The 17,040-nt window shown below is 44.4% G+C and overlaps 1 protein-coding gene across 3 annotated transcripts in view; it reads right to left on the bottom strand.

The window, feature by feature from the left end:
• The window catches only part of prkag2a (protein kinase, AMP-activated, gamma 2 non-catalytic subunit a), a 448,776-nt gene that overhangs the window by 405,477 nt on the left and 26,259 nt on the right, over positions 1-17,040 (bottom strand). Inside the window, exon 1 of one of the 3 annotated variants that reach the window (XM_080213139.1) lies at positions 849-1,372. The exons of 1 other annotated variant lie outside the window; for it this stretch is intronic. In XM_080213139.1, the coding sequence (XP_080069265.1) occupies positions 849-932 (84 nt within the window). In that variant the 5' untranslated portion in view covers positions 933-1,372. Of the gene's footprint in view, positions 1-848; positions 1,373-17,040 lie in introns of those variants that run through there. One more of the 3 variants, XM_080213129.1, reaches the window with a different exon arrangement.

The following is a 17,040-nucleotide window of genomic DNA, read 5'->3' as shown; positions in this document are numbered from 1 at the left end:
AATTCCGCCCACTAGCTATGTGACTCCCCCCCCCCATAAAAAAAAATGAATATGTTAATTTTACATGAGGCTGAATGTTTGGCAATAAACCCAGTTCTCAGTTTCAACTACAAGGGGCTGTGATTCCGCTCGAACACAAGCTAGCTCATTTCGCACTAATGCCACCTCATTCTGCAGTTACACTTGCCACCTTCCCCACCGCCACGATCTGCGATAAAAAGTTCAGGGGACCCCCCCCCACCTTCCAATCTTTTGAGCAACCCGAGACTCCGCTTCTGCTCCCCAGCAATGATTTCCTCGCACCTCTGCCCCCAAAACATTGAGAATGGAATGATAGACATTCCTCTGCACCGGGAGCTGCAGGGAGGTGTGGCGGAGATAGATGCATGTTGTTGGCGGGTGGCACTGGCCTGCCATGCCCTTGACTCCAGGCTCAGTGGTCAAGCTGCACAACCCTCGCCACCCTCCCTCCCTCCCTCCTCCCTCCCACCCCAGCCCATTTCTCGTGTGCGATGGGCAGGCATTTCCTGTGCTCCGCCAACTTCCCCATATTCAGCAAAGGGACGGGCCAAAACAGGCTCGCCTGCCTCGCTCGCAATGTTTACATCTGGCGGCCGCTGTTGTGGATGAGTCAGACCCAGCCTGGCACAGAAAACATCATCTCTCAATAACAACAACAACACCACCACCTCCCCCCGCTCCCTCCCCAACACTTCCTCCCCGCTTTCGGCTTCACTTGATCGGCAGTAATGACAGAGAGAGGAAGGAAGGAAAGGAGGGTGGTGGCGGGGGGGTAGACAGAGAAGGAGAGAGAGAGAGAGGAGAGAGGAGAGGTCAATTGCACCTACCGGGATATTGAGGCGCAACATGCGCCTCTTGTTTCTCTTCATTCCGCCCTTCTTTTTGGTGGAATCCACGGCTGTGCTTCCCATAGGATCTCCTGGATTGACGGGGAGGGGGACAGGGATGGATGGATGGATGGATTCAGGCGATTCCAGCACTTGAACCTGCGTCCTCCCTGGCAGCTCCAGCACATAGACACACACACACACACACACACAGAACACACGCTTTGCAACAGGAGGAGGAGGAGGAGAGAGGGTGTGTGAGAGGCAAAAGCTAGAGCTGCCTCAACCCTGTCTCTGAATTAAAGCCCCCCTTTTTTTAAAAAAAAAATCACCGCCGACCGCAGCAACCATCCATCCGGGGGTGGGTTTATTGTTTAAATCTCCCTTTCCACAGCCAATGTGAAGTGGGCTGCCAGACTGGGACAGTTGGGCTGGAAGGAGATGTTTATTATTGTTGCCCTCGCCCTTTAGCCAGCACACGTGAGGAGAGCACTTCCCAATCAAGAGCCAGTCCAAAAGGGAAACAAACTCACATTGAGAGCTACACACAGCTTCCTAAATGTGTTCCTTTTAACAACACCCCCCCCCCCCCCCCATGAAGCCAAATCACAGATTTGAGACCAATCGCACAGAGGAGGGACGCTGCTTAAAACGCGCGTAAACATCCGTCCGCCCCATTTCTAAAGGAAGGAGAAACTTTTTCACCACAAATAATACAAGTTCAGGAAGTGAACCCGGTGACGGGGCGACGCTGGTGTCGATCTGTCCAAATGCTGCAGACGAAAGTCCAAACACACACACACACACACACACACGCACGCACCCCCATGTCCATCTTCCTCTAAATACCAAAATACTGCGACCAAGGCGAACCGTGAGAGTGTGTAAAAAGTTAAAACAGTGGGAAATATGATACACTACTTCAACCTGAACTTGGATCGTGTTCCTAACTGTACCCCCCGCCCCCTCCTCACACACACACACACACACAATTTCACTCAATGCTGGATACTATCTCGGTTCAATTTAAACACAGGATCACAGTCCTGGCAAAGTGTTATAAATGTAGCAAGCAATGGGCGGCGCCACTGGATACTTAGTAACCCAGACCACACTATTACAAATACACATTTTCATAAAGGCTAAAAGACCCCACTGCCCACCTCCTCCCCGGAGATAAATAAATGTGTGATCAAACTTTATATCCCGGCTATTGCTTGAAGAATATCTATAGCCAATGCTTACTAGATTCCTTCATTCCCTACTCCTCCTCCCCTCTCCTCTCATTTCGCACCCTGCCTCTGAGAATTTATTTGCAAACAGTTTCGAAAAACACTGCCCTGTGGAGGTGGCTGCAGAGCGGGAAAAAAAACACAAAACACCTGCAGATCTTTTTCCGAAAAAAAGGAGATCCCTGGAGGAAGGTGCAAATAGAAGCGGAATCGACACGGCTGACATTTATCAGCTGGTATGGAGCTCAATTTTGGATTTTATCTCCCCTTTCAAACCCTCCCCCAAAAACAGATTGTCTGCTGTCAGCCCCCTTACACCACCCCCCCCCCAAAAAAATCCCACACTGCTTCCTATTAGCCCCCTCAAGAAACAGTTGTCTCCCGTCACCCCCAAAAAGTAGTTTATTTGTTAGTTACAAGTAAGGCTTACATTATCACTGCAATGAAGTTACTGTGTAATTCCCCCAGTCGCCACAGTCCAGCACCTGTTCAGGTCAATGTACTTAACCAGCACGGCTTTCAGAATGTGGGAGGAAACTGGAACACCTGGAGGAAACCCACGCAGACACGGGGAGAACGTGCAGACCCAATCCAGGAATCAAACCCGGTTCCCTGGCACTGTGAAGCAGCAATGCTAACCATTGTGCCATGGAGCCACCCAAAAAGCTCAGATTATCTCCTGTCACCCGCTTACAGACCCCCCCCCCCAAAATACACATTGTCTGCTGTCACCCCCTTACACCCCTCCTCAAAAAATCCAGATTGTCTTCTGTTCCCCCCTTAATACCACCCAAAATAGGGTGAGTGGAGGCCAGTGACCAGTGGCATATCACAGGGAGCCGTGCTGGGCCCTCTACTGTTCATCATTTGTATAAATGGCATAGATGACTACGTCCGGCGTGTGTGTGTGTGTGTGTGTGGGGGGGGGTGGGTGGAGATCAGTAATTTTACCGATGACACAAAGATTGGGTGGTTAACAGTGAGGTTGAGCGTCTTGGATTACAGGAAGATATGGATGAGATGGTCAAATAGGCGGATAAATGGCAGATGGAATTTAACCCTGGAAAGTGTGAGGTGATGCACTTTGGGAGGAATAATTTGACAAGGAAATATACTATGAAAGGTCTGTCACTGGGAAGTTCTGAAGAACAAAGGCACCTTAGCATGTTTGTCCATAGATCTCTGAAGGCAGAAAGGCAGATAAATTGGGTGGTGAAAAAGGCATGTGGCGCACTCGCCTTTATCAATTGGGATTAGATTACAAAAAGCAGAGAGGTCATGATGGAGTTGTACAGCACTTTGGTGAGGCCATATCTGGAGTACTGTGTGCAATTCTGGTTATCACAGTGTAGGAAGGACATGAATACACTAGAGGGGGTGTAAAAAAAGTTTACCAGGATGCTCCTGGGATGAAACATTTAAGTTATGAAGTTGGAGAGACTTTGGGTTGTTTTCATTGGAGTAGACAAGACTGAGGGATGACCTGATTGAGCTGTTCAAAATTATGAGGGGCACAGACAAGGTGGATAGGGAACAGCCGTTCCCCTTAGTTGAAGGGTCAGTTACAATGGGACAAAAATTAAAAATGAGGGGTGGGAGGTTTAGGGGGCATTTGAAGTAAAGCTTTTTTAATCAGAGGATGGTGACAGTCTGGAATGCGCTGCTGGAGAGGATGGTGGAGTTGGGATGCTTCACATCCTTTAAAAAGTATATGGCTGAGTACTTGGCACACCATAACATTCAAGACTATGGGTCAAGTGCTGACAAGTGGGATTAGGTGGGCAGGTCAGGATCTTTCGTGCATTGGTACAGACATGATGGGCCACACAGCCTCTTCTGCACTGTGATATTCTGTGATTCTATACATCTTAATGTGATATGCTGCAATGGAAGTCAATCTAGTTGCATTTCCATTGTAATTAACAAGATCGGCAGGAGTTCATAGCTGTGAGTGAACAATATGTCCCTCCCTCCACCTCATAATCCAGCACACACTTAGAAGCTAAATGGCCATTCGGCCCCTCAGGCCTACTTGACCATTAAGATGCAAGGTCATTTGATCGCTCTGACTCAACAACTAGTATTCCCTCCTCCTCCTCCTCCTGATACCATTACCTAAGAGGGTGTTGGTGACCATGGATTTCTCTTGTGTTGGGATTATGCATGGCGAAGTACTACAGTGGTTTGATATTAGCTTCTTTGGTCCCCTTATTTGCAATAGGATACATTGGCTTTGGAGGGAGTGCAGAGAAGGTTCACCAGGTTGATACCGGAGATGAGGGGGTTGGCTTATGAGGAGAGATTGAGTAGACTGGGCCTGTACTCATTGGAATTTAGAAAGCTGAGGGGAGATCTTATAGAGGCATATAAGATAATGAAGGGGCTAAACAGGGTAGAAGCAGAGAGATTATTTCCACTTAGAATGGAAACAAGAACTAGAGGGCACAGCCTCAAAAAAGGGGGAGTCAATTTAAAACAGAGTTGAGGAGGAACTTCTTCTCCCAGAAGGTAATGAATCTTTGGAATTCTCTGCCCATTGAAGCAGTGGAGGCTACCTCTTTAAATATGTTTAAGTCACAAGTGGATAGATTTTTGACCCATAAGGGTTATGGCGAGCAGGCGGGTAAGTGGAACTGAACCACTATCAGATCAGCCATGATCTTATTGAATGGCGGGGCAGGCTCGGGGGGCTAGATGGCCTAGTCCTGTCCTATTTCTCATGTTCTTATGTTCTACAGTACAGCTGGCTAGCTGGCCTTCTGGCCAAGATCAGGTGTAAAGCTTGGATTTAGAATCTCTTGTGGGAATCATGAATTGGATTCAATTTGAATTGGTTTTTGGAGGAAGCAAGGAGATGCATTAAGGGCGTGCCCTATGCACTCCACGCATTAGATTTGTAACTTGGAAAAAGAAAGGCTGATGAGGAAACTCTCCTGTTCCTACTGCCTGCTACCATGTGCACTGAAGGATTTCTGGGCTGATAATCAACCTGCTTGGCCAAGTTGCAAATGCACTTTCTATGACCATTAAGTCCTAAAGTGGAATTTGAACCTGCAGCAGGTAACACTTCATAACGTGCAACATTTAAGAAGCATTAAGATGAGCACACAGAGTTACGGATCAAGTGCTGGAAAGTGGGATTAGAATGGATAGGTACTTGATGGCCAGCATAGACACAATGCCTCTTTGGGCAAAATCTTACTAAAAAATGGCAGCATTGTTTCCAGCAAGAAAAACAGTGTCTTTCTCTCCAGAGAAACCAGTTGGTTTTCTCTCCAGATCTTACAACACTCTGCCAAAAAAAATCAAAGGGGTGTATTTCACATCAGCATACAGGGGGTCAGGACCTCAACACACCAGCAAAACCCATATTAAAAGGGTCAGGAGATTATGAAGGGAATAGATAAGATAGAAGCAGGGAAGTTGTTTCCACTGGCAGGTAAATCTAGAACTAGGGGGCATAGCCTCAAAATAAGGGGGAGCAGAATTAGGACTGAGTTGAGGAAGAATTTCTTCATACAAAGGGCTGTGAATCTATGGAATTCCCTGCCCAATGAGGTAGTTGAGGCTATTTTTTGAATATTTTTAAGGCAAGGATAGATAAATTTTTGAACAGTAAAGGAATGAATGGTTATGATGAGCGGGTGGGTAGGTAGAGCTGAGTCCACAAAAAGATCAGCCATGATCTTATTGAATGGTGGAGCAGGCTCGAGGGCCTGGTGGCCTACTCCTGTTCCTAGTTCTTATGTTCTTGTAAGAAGACATTAGGAAAGACGATCAAGAGTTTAGTTAAACAGTTAAGTTTTGATGGAATATCTCAAAGGGGGAGGTCTGAAGAAGCTTTTTTTCTATGTATTCAAGGGATTTGAGCTTCACTGGCTAGGCCAGCATTCAGTGCCCATTCCTAATTGCCCTTGAGAAGGTGGTAGTGATGTGAGAATATTTATATTTATAGTTCAGTAAAGGAGGGAGTTCCAGGATTTGGGGAGTGGAGTCTAGAACTTGGGGTCCAGGCAGCAGAAGGCAGTGCAAAAACAGCTAAACTGCTGGTGCAATGTTTAAAGAGGCGCTGTGACAGAGTGGAGGTCTCAGCCCTCCCTATTTCTGTAACCCTCCTCCAATCTTACAACCATCCTTGATCTCTGCACTCTCCAATTCTGGCCTCATACCTGTCCTCCACCTTCTTCAGCCTACCACTGGCAGCTTTGCCTTCAACCGTCTTAAGCCCTAATCTCTGGAATTCCCTTGTCAACCCTCTTCGCCTCAATACCCCCCCTCCCCCTTTAAGACTCTAATTAAAATCTATCTCTTTGACTAAGCATTTGGTCATCAATTCTAACATCTCCCTGGCTTGCTGACAATTTTCAATTGATTGCACTCCTGTGAAGCACATTGGGATGTTTTGCTATTACCATGATAAAACATTCCAATGCAAGTTATTATTGGTACCCAGTTTACCAACATGGAGAAGTATGAGTTCCAGACGAGTCTTTGATAATGGAAGATCATTCAATAGTCGCTCCAGTGAATCAACCTGCTCATTCGAAAGTTGTTGTAATCGAGGAAGTAGGGATTACTTGACTGCTTTTGGACAAATGGGGAGCAGTCATGCGATACAGAGTCCTGTTGGATGAGTGGAATTGAATAGAGTATCTAGCATATTTTTCAGTGGATAAGACGAGACCTTTTTCTTCTAAACATCAAACCTCTTCTTCATAGAATCCCTACAGTGCAGAAGGAGACCATTCAGCCCATCAAGTCTGCACCAACCACAATCCCACCCAGACCCTATCCCCTTAACCCCATGTATTTACCCCAATATTCCCCCTGACACTATAGGGCCAATCAACCTAATCCACACATCTTTGGTCTTATACACCACTTCACCTTATCTACCATGTAAGTGGCTTTTAGACGCCAATGCCTTGTAAATAAATCCAAGCGAACCTCATACCTCATATCAAAATGCCTCCAGTCAAGCCATATCAATCCTATACAGCAGCATTCAAGCTAGAAATCATGAAATATGCTGAAGAAAATGGCAGGAACATGGCTGCTCATTGTAAATAGAGTCAGTGAGAAAAATGTTTGGACTGGCACTAGAAAAAGGATGTGCTGTGTAAAACACACAAGACCAAAAAAAAAGCAAGTCATTGATCTCAAAGGTAAAAAGAAATGTTAAAAGGAAAGTAAGTTACTCGGTTGAGTGGACAAAATAAAGCCAGCACCACAGCAATTCCTACAATCTGCTGTGGTAATAGGAACATGGGAAAATCTCACATCTATAGCAACTGGTAGTCAGATTAAACTAATGACATCACCAACCTTTCGCTTCAAAATATATTTTATCTGTTCTTACATGACTTGGCTTTCTTCAGCCAAAACAGATACCTTAAATTAACCCAGAACTACATGTTCTCTACACTTCAGGAATGTTCCCAGTCATTGGTTAATACCTCTTTCCTGCCCTTCAGCTGCTCCCCTAACACCTGATGTGGAGATGCCGGCTTTGGACTGGGGTAAACACAGTAAGAAGTCTGACAACACCAGGTTTAAGTCCAACCGATTTATTTGATAGTAAACTCACAAGCTTTTGAGGTTTCCCTCTTCGTCAGGTGAACAAAGAGTTCTGGCCTCAGACAGAGCATATAACAGCACATATAAGAGCATATATGTCGCACTATCTGTAACCCTCATGGCTTGCCTGGGTTTGCAAAACCTCACTTACTGTACTGTCTGGAGACAATACACATCTCTTTAACCTGTGCTCAGTGCTCCTTCTACTCATATTGTTAGAACATAAGAACATAAGAAATAGGAGCAGGAGTAGGCCATCTGGCCCTCTGAGCCTGCTCCGCCATTCAATAAGATCATGGCTGATCTGTCGTGGCTCAGTTCCACTTTCCCGCCCTCTCCCCATAACCCTTAATCCCCTCTCTTATCAAAAACCCATCAACCCGCGTCTTAAAAATATTTAGCGAGGCAGCCTCCACCACTTCAACGGGCAGTGAATTCCAGAGATTCACCACCCTTTGAGTGAAGAAGTTCCTCCTCAACTCCGTTCTAAACTGCCCCCCCTTTATCTTGAGGCTGTGCCCCCTAGTCCTACTGTCCTTTCTGAGCGGGAAGAGTCTCTCCACCTCTATCCTATCCATCCCATTCATCATCTTACACGTCTCAATGAGATCTCCCCTCATTCTTCTAAACTCTAACGAGTACAAGCCTAGTTTATTCAGCCTCTCCTCATAGCTCAACCCCCTCAACTCCGGCATCAGCCTAGTAAACCTCCTCTGCACTCCCTCCAAGGCCAAAATATCCTTGCGTAAGTACGGCGCCCAAAACTTTAAGACTTGAATAGCAGGTTAGGTGTAAAGATTTGCATTCTAATCAGTAATCTGTAAACTGTCTGTGCTGTCATATGCTCTGTCTGAGGCCAGAACTCTTCATTCACCTGACGAAGAGGGAAACCTCAAAAGGTTGTGAGTTTACTATCAAATAAATCAGTTGGACTTAAACCTGGTGATGTCAGGCCCCTAACACCTTGGCCAAGGTACCGTAAGGGGTTTGAGATGGTTACCTATCTGGACTTGATTCAGATACCCATCAGTGATGGAACAGCCAGTACATAAAAAATACAAAAAAATTCCAAGAAAGTTCCTTGGTTGACCTAATCCCCTGTTTGCAAGAGAAGGTTGGCTGAAGTTCAATCTTTCTTCTGCACCAATGCCCGAATTACAAATTGGTGGTCATGTTATCACTTACTGCAGTCCAGCATAGGTTATCTGAGTGTGCTTTTCTCACTAACATCACCAGCCAGAACACTGAAGTTGAACGGGTTTGTTGGAACTACCTCTGAGGAGCTTGATGCTTTCAGCTACTTTTCCTACTCTCAGGAATTGAAAGTTAGTCAACCATTCTTGAATGGTTCAATCCGAAACGAGAATGATTTTCGTAAAACACAGGCCAAAAGGACCTGTGCGCTTTAATGAATTGAGTACCACTTGGACACGGGCAGCACAGTAGTTTTCCATGAGGTGCAGATTGCACAGTTTTGAAAGCTTTGCAAGTGTTCGCCAGATAAATAGGTGGCATTCATCTGAATTTTGGGACTTAATGTATCAAGGCATTGATGCATTTAAGGAGAATCTAGATAGACATATGAGGGAGAAAGGAAGAGAAAGTTAGATGAAGATGAGTGGGAGGAAAGTCATGTGGAGCATGAGTTCAGATGGGATGCATAGTCTGTTTCTATTTTGTATCTATTATGACATGTTGAAACCCTTACAATACTGCTTCTTAAAAGGTCATTATGCAACCTACATACACTTTCTCTTCCCCTTCTCCGACAGATGGCAATTCTTAATTGCTTGGAAGAGTAAAAAATAATGAAACTCTTTGTATTGGTATCAATATAATAAGCACTCATTTACACTTGCTTTATTTAATCCCCACAATTATCTTCACTTCAGCTATTTACTACCTCCAATCATCGATGTCTCTGAACAGCAGCGGGTGTGTAAAATTTAAGCATACAATCAGGAAAATTTATTTCTATCATAAATTTAAGAAGTTCTGTTCAAATTTGTTCTCAGTATTTCACTAGAGACAGAGGATTTGCCCATTTCAACCAGTTTAATTTTTCACACGGTTAGAAAAGTAAAAGCTTAAATTCTGATTTGATGTATTCCGAGGAGAGTAATGTGCCGCTTTATGGCCAGAATTTTACTGAGACGCCCACTCCAGTTCTGGGAATGGGCAAAGCTCGGAGAATGGCATTCTCCGTTGGCCTTGGCGGAATCGTATGAAACTCAGGCAGACACGCCAGTAAAATTCTGCCCTACGATTCAGAAGTGCACTTTTGGAGGTACCACCTTTCAGGTGAGGGGGTCAACTGATTCTTCATCTGTCCTTCTAGATGGACGTAAAAGTTCCCGTGATGCTATTTCAAATGGCCTATCCAACGGAGCGTAGGATCAAGAATGGAAGGACACAAAGTGATTTGCAAAAAAAAAGCAAGTGTGATGCGAGAAAAAGCTTTTTCACACAGCGAGCAGTTAGGGTCTGGAATGCACTGCCTGGAAGTGTGGTGGAGGCAGGTTCAATCAAAGCATTCAAGACGGCATTAAATGATTATTTGAACAGAAACAATGTGCATGGGTATGGGGAAAAGGCTCATTTGGAGAGCCGGTGCAGACAAGATGGACCAAATGGCCTCCTTCTGCACCATAACAATTCTGCAATCCTGCAAAGAATTCTTGGACTTCCAGAGGTTTGTGAGAGGTGCGACATAAATTCAATTCTTTGTACTTGCCAGGAGGATTAGTTGAATTAACTGAACAATCAGTGAAATGAAAAGGCCAACTTAATTTGATTTATTATTGTCGCATGCATTAGTATACAGTGAAAAATATTGTTTCTTGCACACTATACAGACAAAGCATACCGTTCATTGAGGAGGAAAGGAGACAGTGCAGAATGTAGTGTTGCAGTCATAGCTAGGGTTTAGAGAAAGGTCGACTTAATGCAAGGTAGGTCCATTCAAAAGTCTGATGGCAGCAGGGAAGAAGCTGTTCTCGAGTCGGTTGGTATGTGATCTCAATGGGGAATAGCCATTTTGTATTTTTTCCTGACGGAAGAAGGTGGACAATGTGTCAAAGTTCTTGGGACTTATACCAACCAATAGCAAAACAGATTTATTGCTGAAGGCATAGGACAAAAGAATGGGAACTTAAATATATCGAGCTGATGGGTTCAAATTTGTCTGGCAAAAATGTATTCTACAGAGTCAAGATCATCTGAAATGCAAGAAGACTTTGAAAAGTGATGAAAAATTCAGATCAAGTTTTCAGTTCTCATGGGACCTCGGGTACCAAGACCTGAATATACAGGAGAAAATAAGATGTTCCAAAATGTCTGCGACTGCTATTCTTAATCCGGCCTTTGATGTTGGCGTTTAGTAGCAGCTCAAAAGGAATCACTCAGAATTTCCATTTCATTTGGCACCCAACTCAATCCCCTCCATTATACTGTACAAGAAATCAGAAACTCAATGCCGGCACTGATTAAAATCATCTTGCGCTTTAGATCTCAAAACGCAAGAATTAAACAGAATGATATAGTGCAGGAATAGGTTATTCAACTTAAAAGGTCTAAGTCGGTGTTTACGTTCCACACAAGCTTCATCCCGCCCTCTTCATCCAACCCTTTTTGTATGGCCTTTCTCCTTTGTGCTTATCTAGTTTCCTTTTAAATGCATCTCTGCAATTCACCGCAATGACTCCTTGTGCTAGAACATTCCACATTCTCAATAAAGAAGTTCCTCCTGAATTCAGTATTATTATAGAAGGTATAAAAAACATTTCAATATGAAATTTTCCAATCCCAGAAAATACTGTTCTGGTAGCAGGCAAATATTACATTCACAATGCATCTCACCTCTTAAGGTCCTGGTGGAAATACTTCATATTGAAAAGTTAGGAGTTCCAGGAAATTCCACAGCTGACAGGTTGTGACTTGCCACAGTACGTGTCCAGAGGTGAAAAAGAAACAGCACGTTTACCAGCTGGCTATTCCCCATTGGACTAATGCGGTGGCAGGTTCATAGGACATGAGTACCCTTAGGTATAAGTGGCACCCAACATGAAGATGTAACTCCCCACCTTTCCCCATCAGCCTTCCAACAAATGACAGACCACTACAGCTTTGAAGAGAGGGCACAGGAGGTTCACCAGGAGGTTTCCTGGTCTCGAGGGTGTTGGCAATGAGGAGAGGTTGAATAATCTAAGATTGTTTTCACTGGAAAGATGGAGGCTGAGAGGAGACCTGGTAGAGGGCTACAAAATTATGAGAGGCATAGGCAGTATGGATAGTCAGAGGCTTTTTCCGAGGGTGGAAGTGTCCATTACGAGGGGGCACACAAGTTCAAGCTGAGAGGAGGAAAGTTTAAGGGAGGTGTGCGGGGGAGGTTTTCGATGCAGATAGTGGTGGGTCCTGGAACGCGCTGCCAGAGGAGGTGGTGGAAGCAGGAACATTAGCAACATTTAAGAGGCATCTGGATGGGTACATGAATAGAGAGGGCAATAGAGGGACATGGACCGAGTAAGGGCAGAAGGTTTTTCCTAGTTTCGTTACAGCATCATGATTGGCACAGGCTTGGAGGGCCTAAGGGCATGCTCTCGTGTACTTTGTTTGTTCTTCATAAGGTGGCTAGTCGTGCCAACAGGCTCATACCGACTCTTCGAAAGAGCTTGCTAATTAATTTAGCTCCCTGCTATGTCCCTATGGTTATGACAATTTCTCTCCTTCAAGCATCCTTTTTTCAAAATACAGCACACATCTATGATCTGAAATATGATGGTGGAAGGGGCGGTAGGAGCAGATTCAATATAAACCTCCGAAGGGAAATCTGCCCATCTTCCCTCTGGTTCTAGGAACAAAGGAAAGTACAGCACAGGAACTGGCCCTTCAGCCCTCCAAGTCTGTGCCGATCCTGATGCCCTAACTAAACTAAAGGAAAAACCTTCTGCCCTTACTCAGTGCTCAGTGCCTTAACTTTGTGCCTTCTGGTTCCTGGCCATATGTACTCTAACCAAAACCCTATATAATTTTGAATGCTTCTACCAAATCTCCCCTTAACTTTTTCTGTTCTAAAATGAAACCAAGATATTAAGAATCAGGAGCTGGTAAAGGATATTCAATGAGATCCTGGCTGATCTTCTACCCTCACACCACCGCCCATCCTACTGCAATATCCCTTGATGTACAAAAATCTATCTATTGATTCAATGACTAAGCATCCACAGACTGCAGGGGTAGAGGATTTCAAAGATCCACATCCCTTTGAAGAAAATTCTCCTCATCTCAAACCAAAATGTCCTATTGCTATTGATTTCTTTTCAGGCAGACAATAAAAAGGTGAAGGAAAAAAATCTGAAAATTCTGGTTACTTGAAGCAAAATTCCACTCAAAATACACAAATATATCAGCGCGTGAAAAGAGGAAAAAAAAACACATTTTGCATTTGCACCAATTTGCAAGTCTCTGTATGAAGGAAGCAGGGAAATAAGCATCGAAAACAGAAAATGTTATCTAGACTCGAAACGTTGTCTCTATCCCTCTCCCCACAGATGCTGTGAGACCTGCTGAGATTTTCCAGTATTTTCTGTTTTTGTTTCAGATTCCAGCATCCACAGCGTTTTACTTTTAGTGACACAAGTATGATATTGGTTTTGTCACAATGGTCCTGATCAGTGCTTACCCGCACTGTGGAGTAAATCAGGCAGCAGCCTCCAGCATCTGCACATGCGTGGTTCAGTGTAGAAATCTGTGAAAGCAGTGGGCAGCACGGTGGCACAGTGGTTAGCACTGCTGCCTCACAGCACCAGGGACCCTGGTCCGATTCTGGCCTTGGGGTCACTGTCTGTGTGGAATTTGCATGTTTTCCCAGAATCTGCCTGGGTTTCCTCCGGGTACTCCGGTTTCCTCCCACACTCCAAAGATGTACCGGTTAGCTGGATTGGCCATGTTAAATTGTCCTAATAGTCTCAGGGAGATTAGCAGGGTAAATGTACTTGGGGTTACGGGGATAGGGCCTGGGTGGGATTGTTGTCAGTAAAGATTCGATGGGCCGAATGACTGCTTCCTGCACTGTACGGATTCAATGACTGATTCTATGAAATCAGCGTGTTGCTGTTCAAGTTGCCCGCTCCTCCACCAGCTTCACTCACACAAATACCTTGCCAAGATATTCAACATTAAAGCAAATGAACAGCATGAAGTTGCAGTAGTTGCACAATGGGAATGCCAAAAATCTTTCAGACTGTCCATTCAACTTTTTTGAGTCGGCTTGTGTATTCAAGCACAGGATAAATTTCAATGGCAACATAGTCTTAATTACTAACAAAGAACTTCTATAATATTAATTTTATAAGTTAAAGTTCAGTGCCTACAGGTGTGGGGCCAGGCGACTCACTGGAAAACTCTTCTTTTAAAAGCAGCTGTCAATTTTGTTAGTTTGTTTTATCGGTGTACTCAAAAGAGAGGTCACCTTCCACAACCGCTGGATGTCACGGGGGCTGGAGTGCAACTTCACCGCCTGAAATAAGTTCCAGTTAAAGCTTTTGTAAGTTATAATAAAATTATAATGCTCTTTTAAGGGGTTGATCTTTTACAATCATAGAATAGAATCCCTACAGTGCAGGAGGAGGCCCATCGAGGCGGCACCCACAACAAGCCCACCCAGACACTGTCCCCGCAATCCTAGGTATTTACCCTGCCAATCCTTCTAACCTACACACCTTGGGGCAATTCAGCGTGACCAATCCACCTAGCCCGCACATCCTTTGTTTATTTACCGGTATTATAAAGAAACCTTTGCACCCCCATCGTTGTGGGGCAGCACAATAGCACAGTGGTTAGTGCTGCTACTTCACAGCGCCAGGGACCCAGATTCAATTCCCGGCTTGAGTCACTGTCCATGTGGAGTTTGCACATTCTCCCCTTGTTTGCTTGGGTTTCCTCCGGGTGCTCCAGTTTCCTCCCATATCCTGAAAGACTAGGTTAGGTGCACCGACTCGAATAGGCGCAGGACTGTGGCGAATAGGGGAATTTCACAGTAACTTCATTGCAGTGTTAATATAAGCCTTACTTGTGACTAATAAATAAGTAAACTTTAAAATAAATAAACTTCATTAAGGGGTTGATCATCTGATTTCCTTATTGCTCAAGAATATCTACAGACTTATTGGCACTGGTGATGGCTTCTGGAGGGAGTGCAGAGGAGGTTTACTAGGCTGATACCGGAGTTGAGGGGATTGAGCTATGAGGAGAGGCTGAATAAACTAGGCTTGTACTCGTTAGAGTTTAGAAAAATGAGGGGAGATCTCATTGAGACGTATAAGATGATGAATGGGATGGATAGGATAGAGGTGGAGAGACTCTTCCCGCTCAAAAAAGACAGTAGGACGAGGGGGCACAGCCTCAAGATAAAGGGGAGGCAGTTTAGAACGGAGTTGAGGAGGAACTTCTTCACTCAAAGGGTGGTGAATCTCTGGAATTCTCTGCCCGTTGAAGTGGTGGAGGCTGCCTCGCTAGATATTTTTAAGAAGCGGGTTGATGGGTTCTTGATAAGAGAGGGGATTAAGGGTTATGGGGAGAGGGCGGGAAAGTGGAACTGAGCCACAACAGATCAGCCATGATCTTATTGAATGGCGGGGCAGGCTCGAAGGGCTAGATGGCCTACTCCTGCTCCTATTTCTATTTCTTATATTTCTTATGTATATGTGAATGGCTCACTTTGTTAATAAGTCCAAAACTGAGTACGTATTAACTTTTCCTCTTCTCCTTCACTAACTCTTTATAAGAGGTTTAATGTGGTGGCAGAGAATAGTTGTCTGAAGGTGGAGGTTGGAAATGAGAAACCTTGTTCAGATGGGAGAGTACAATTCATGTAACCTTTGTGAAGAATGACTAGAAGTGCATGTAGGTTGTCAGGGTCAGATTATCCCCTGATGTTCTCAAGAATCTGAATCTTATGACCAGTGGATGGGTGAGCACAGCTTACATCCCTACCAAACGGGAAACGAGGTATAGGAAAATAGAAACACAAAACATAGGAGGAGGAGGAGGCCATTCGGCCCTTTAAGCCTGCTTCTCCATTCATCACGATCATGGCTGATCATCCAACTCAATAGCCTAATCCTGCTTTCTCCCCATAACCTTTGATCTCATTCGCCCAAAGTCCTATCGATATCTATGGTCCTAACACTGGTGCTTTGAACCATAGTAAAATGAGAAGCGATGTATTCTGTGAGCTGGCAGCCTCGTAGTTGGATACCGAGAGAGGCTTAGCATTCGGTTTCATGGATGAAATTTGCGAGAAAGATGATCTATCAGATGCCTATGTTACATGGTCAAGACTTTGAGAGTTCTTGAAAGACAGACAGTCATTCCATGAAGGAATATATCATGCTTCTTCAGACTGCATAACAGATTGAAGAAATTCTTACTTGTAAATTCCTTCTTTGACGCTTGCATTTAAATGACTGGATTCTGTTAAGTTGTCACATATGGATAGGCTTCTGTTCCCACCTGGAGTTGGTTTTCATAAAGAGATTCCCGTTTGGAGCAGATGTCTGCCGCCTTGAAAGAATTCCTAGGGAAGCAGTCATTCCAACAGGCTGGAAGGCACAAATAGGACATTCTTCAATGCCATAAAGGAGGCAATGGATGCAGCATTTCAGGATTGTCCTGGGACAGTTATCCTGTGGATGTGGGTGTCCGTACAGTGGCAGGGTTATGGGCAAAAGGAATGAGGATGAAGGCACTTTTAATTTGCCGACAAGACAAAGATAGGTGGGAAAGTAAGTTATGAAGAGGATGTCTGGAGGCTGCAAAGGGACATAAATTAAACGAGTGGGCAAAGATCTGGTAACTGTGTATAATGTGCAGAAACGTGAAATGGTCTACTTTGGCAGGAAAAAAAACCAGATAAACTTATTATTTAAATGGTGAGAGATGGCAGATGGTGAGATGTAGAGGGATCTGGGTGCCCTAGTCCATGAACCACAAAAGTAGGGAGGTTATGCTTTAGTTATACAGGGCATTGGTGAGACCACATCTAAAATATTGTGTACAGTATTGGTTCCCTTATTTCAGGGAAGTTCTCATTATGTTAGAAACAATTCAGGGAATGTTGATTAGACTAACATGAGGAATAGGCTGTTTTATTACGAGGTTGGACAGGTTAGGTTTATATACATTTGCGCCTCGCACAGTAAAAGGCAACTTGATTGAAACATAAGAGATCCTGAGGGTTCTTGACAGGGTGGGTGTGGAGAGGATGTTTCCTCTTGTGGGAAAAACTAGAACTAGGGGCACAGTTTAAAAATAAGGAGTTGCTCATTTAAAACAGAAATGAACTTTTTATTTGCTCAGAGGGTTGTGAGTCTTTGGAACTCTCT

The sequence above is a fragment of the Carcharhinus amblyrhynchos genome, chromosome 2, assembly GCF_965287045.1.
Source record: "Carcharhinus amblyrhynchos chromosome 2, sCarAmb.v2.hapA, whole genome shotgun sequence".
Classification (NCBI taxonomy): Eukaryota; Metazoa; Chordata; class Chondrichthyes; order Carcharhiniformes; family Carcharhinidae; genus Carcharhinus; species Carcharhinus amblyrhynchos.
Note: the sequence above shows the minus strand (reverse complement) of the source record. Positions and strands in the feature narration are given on the sequence as shown.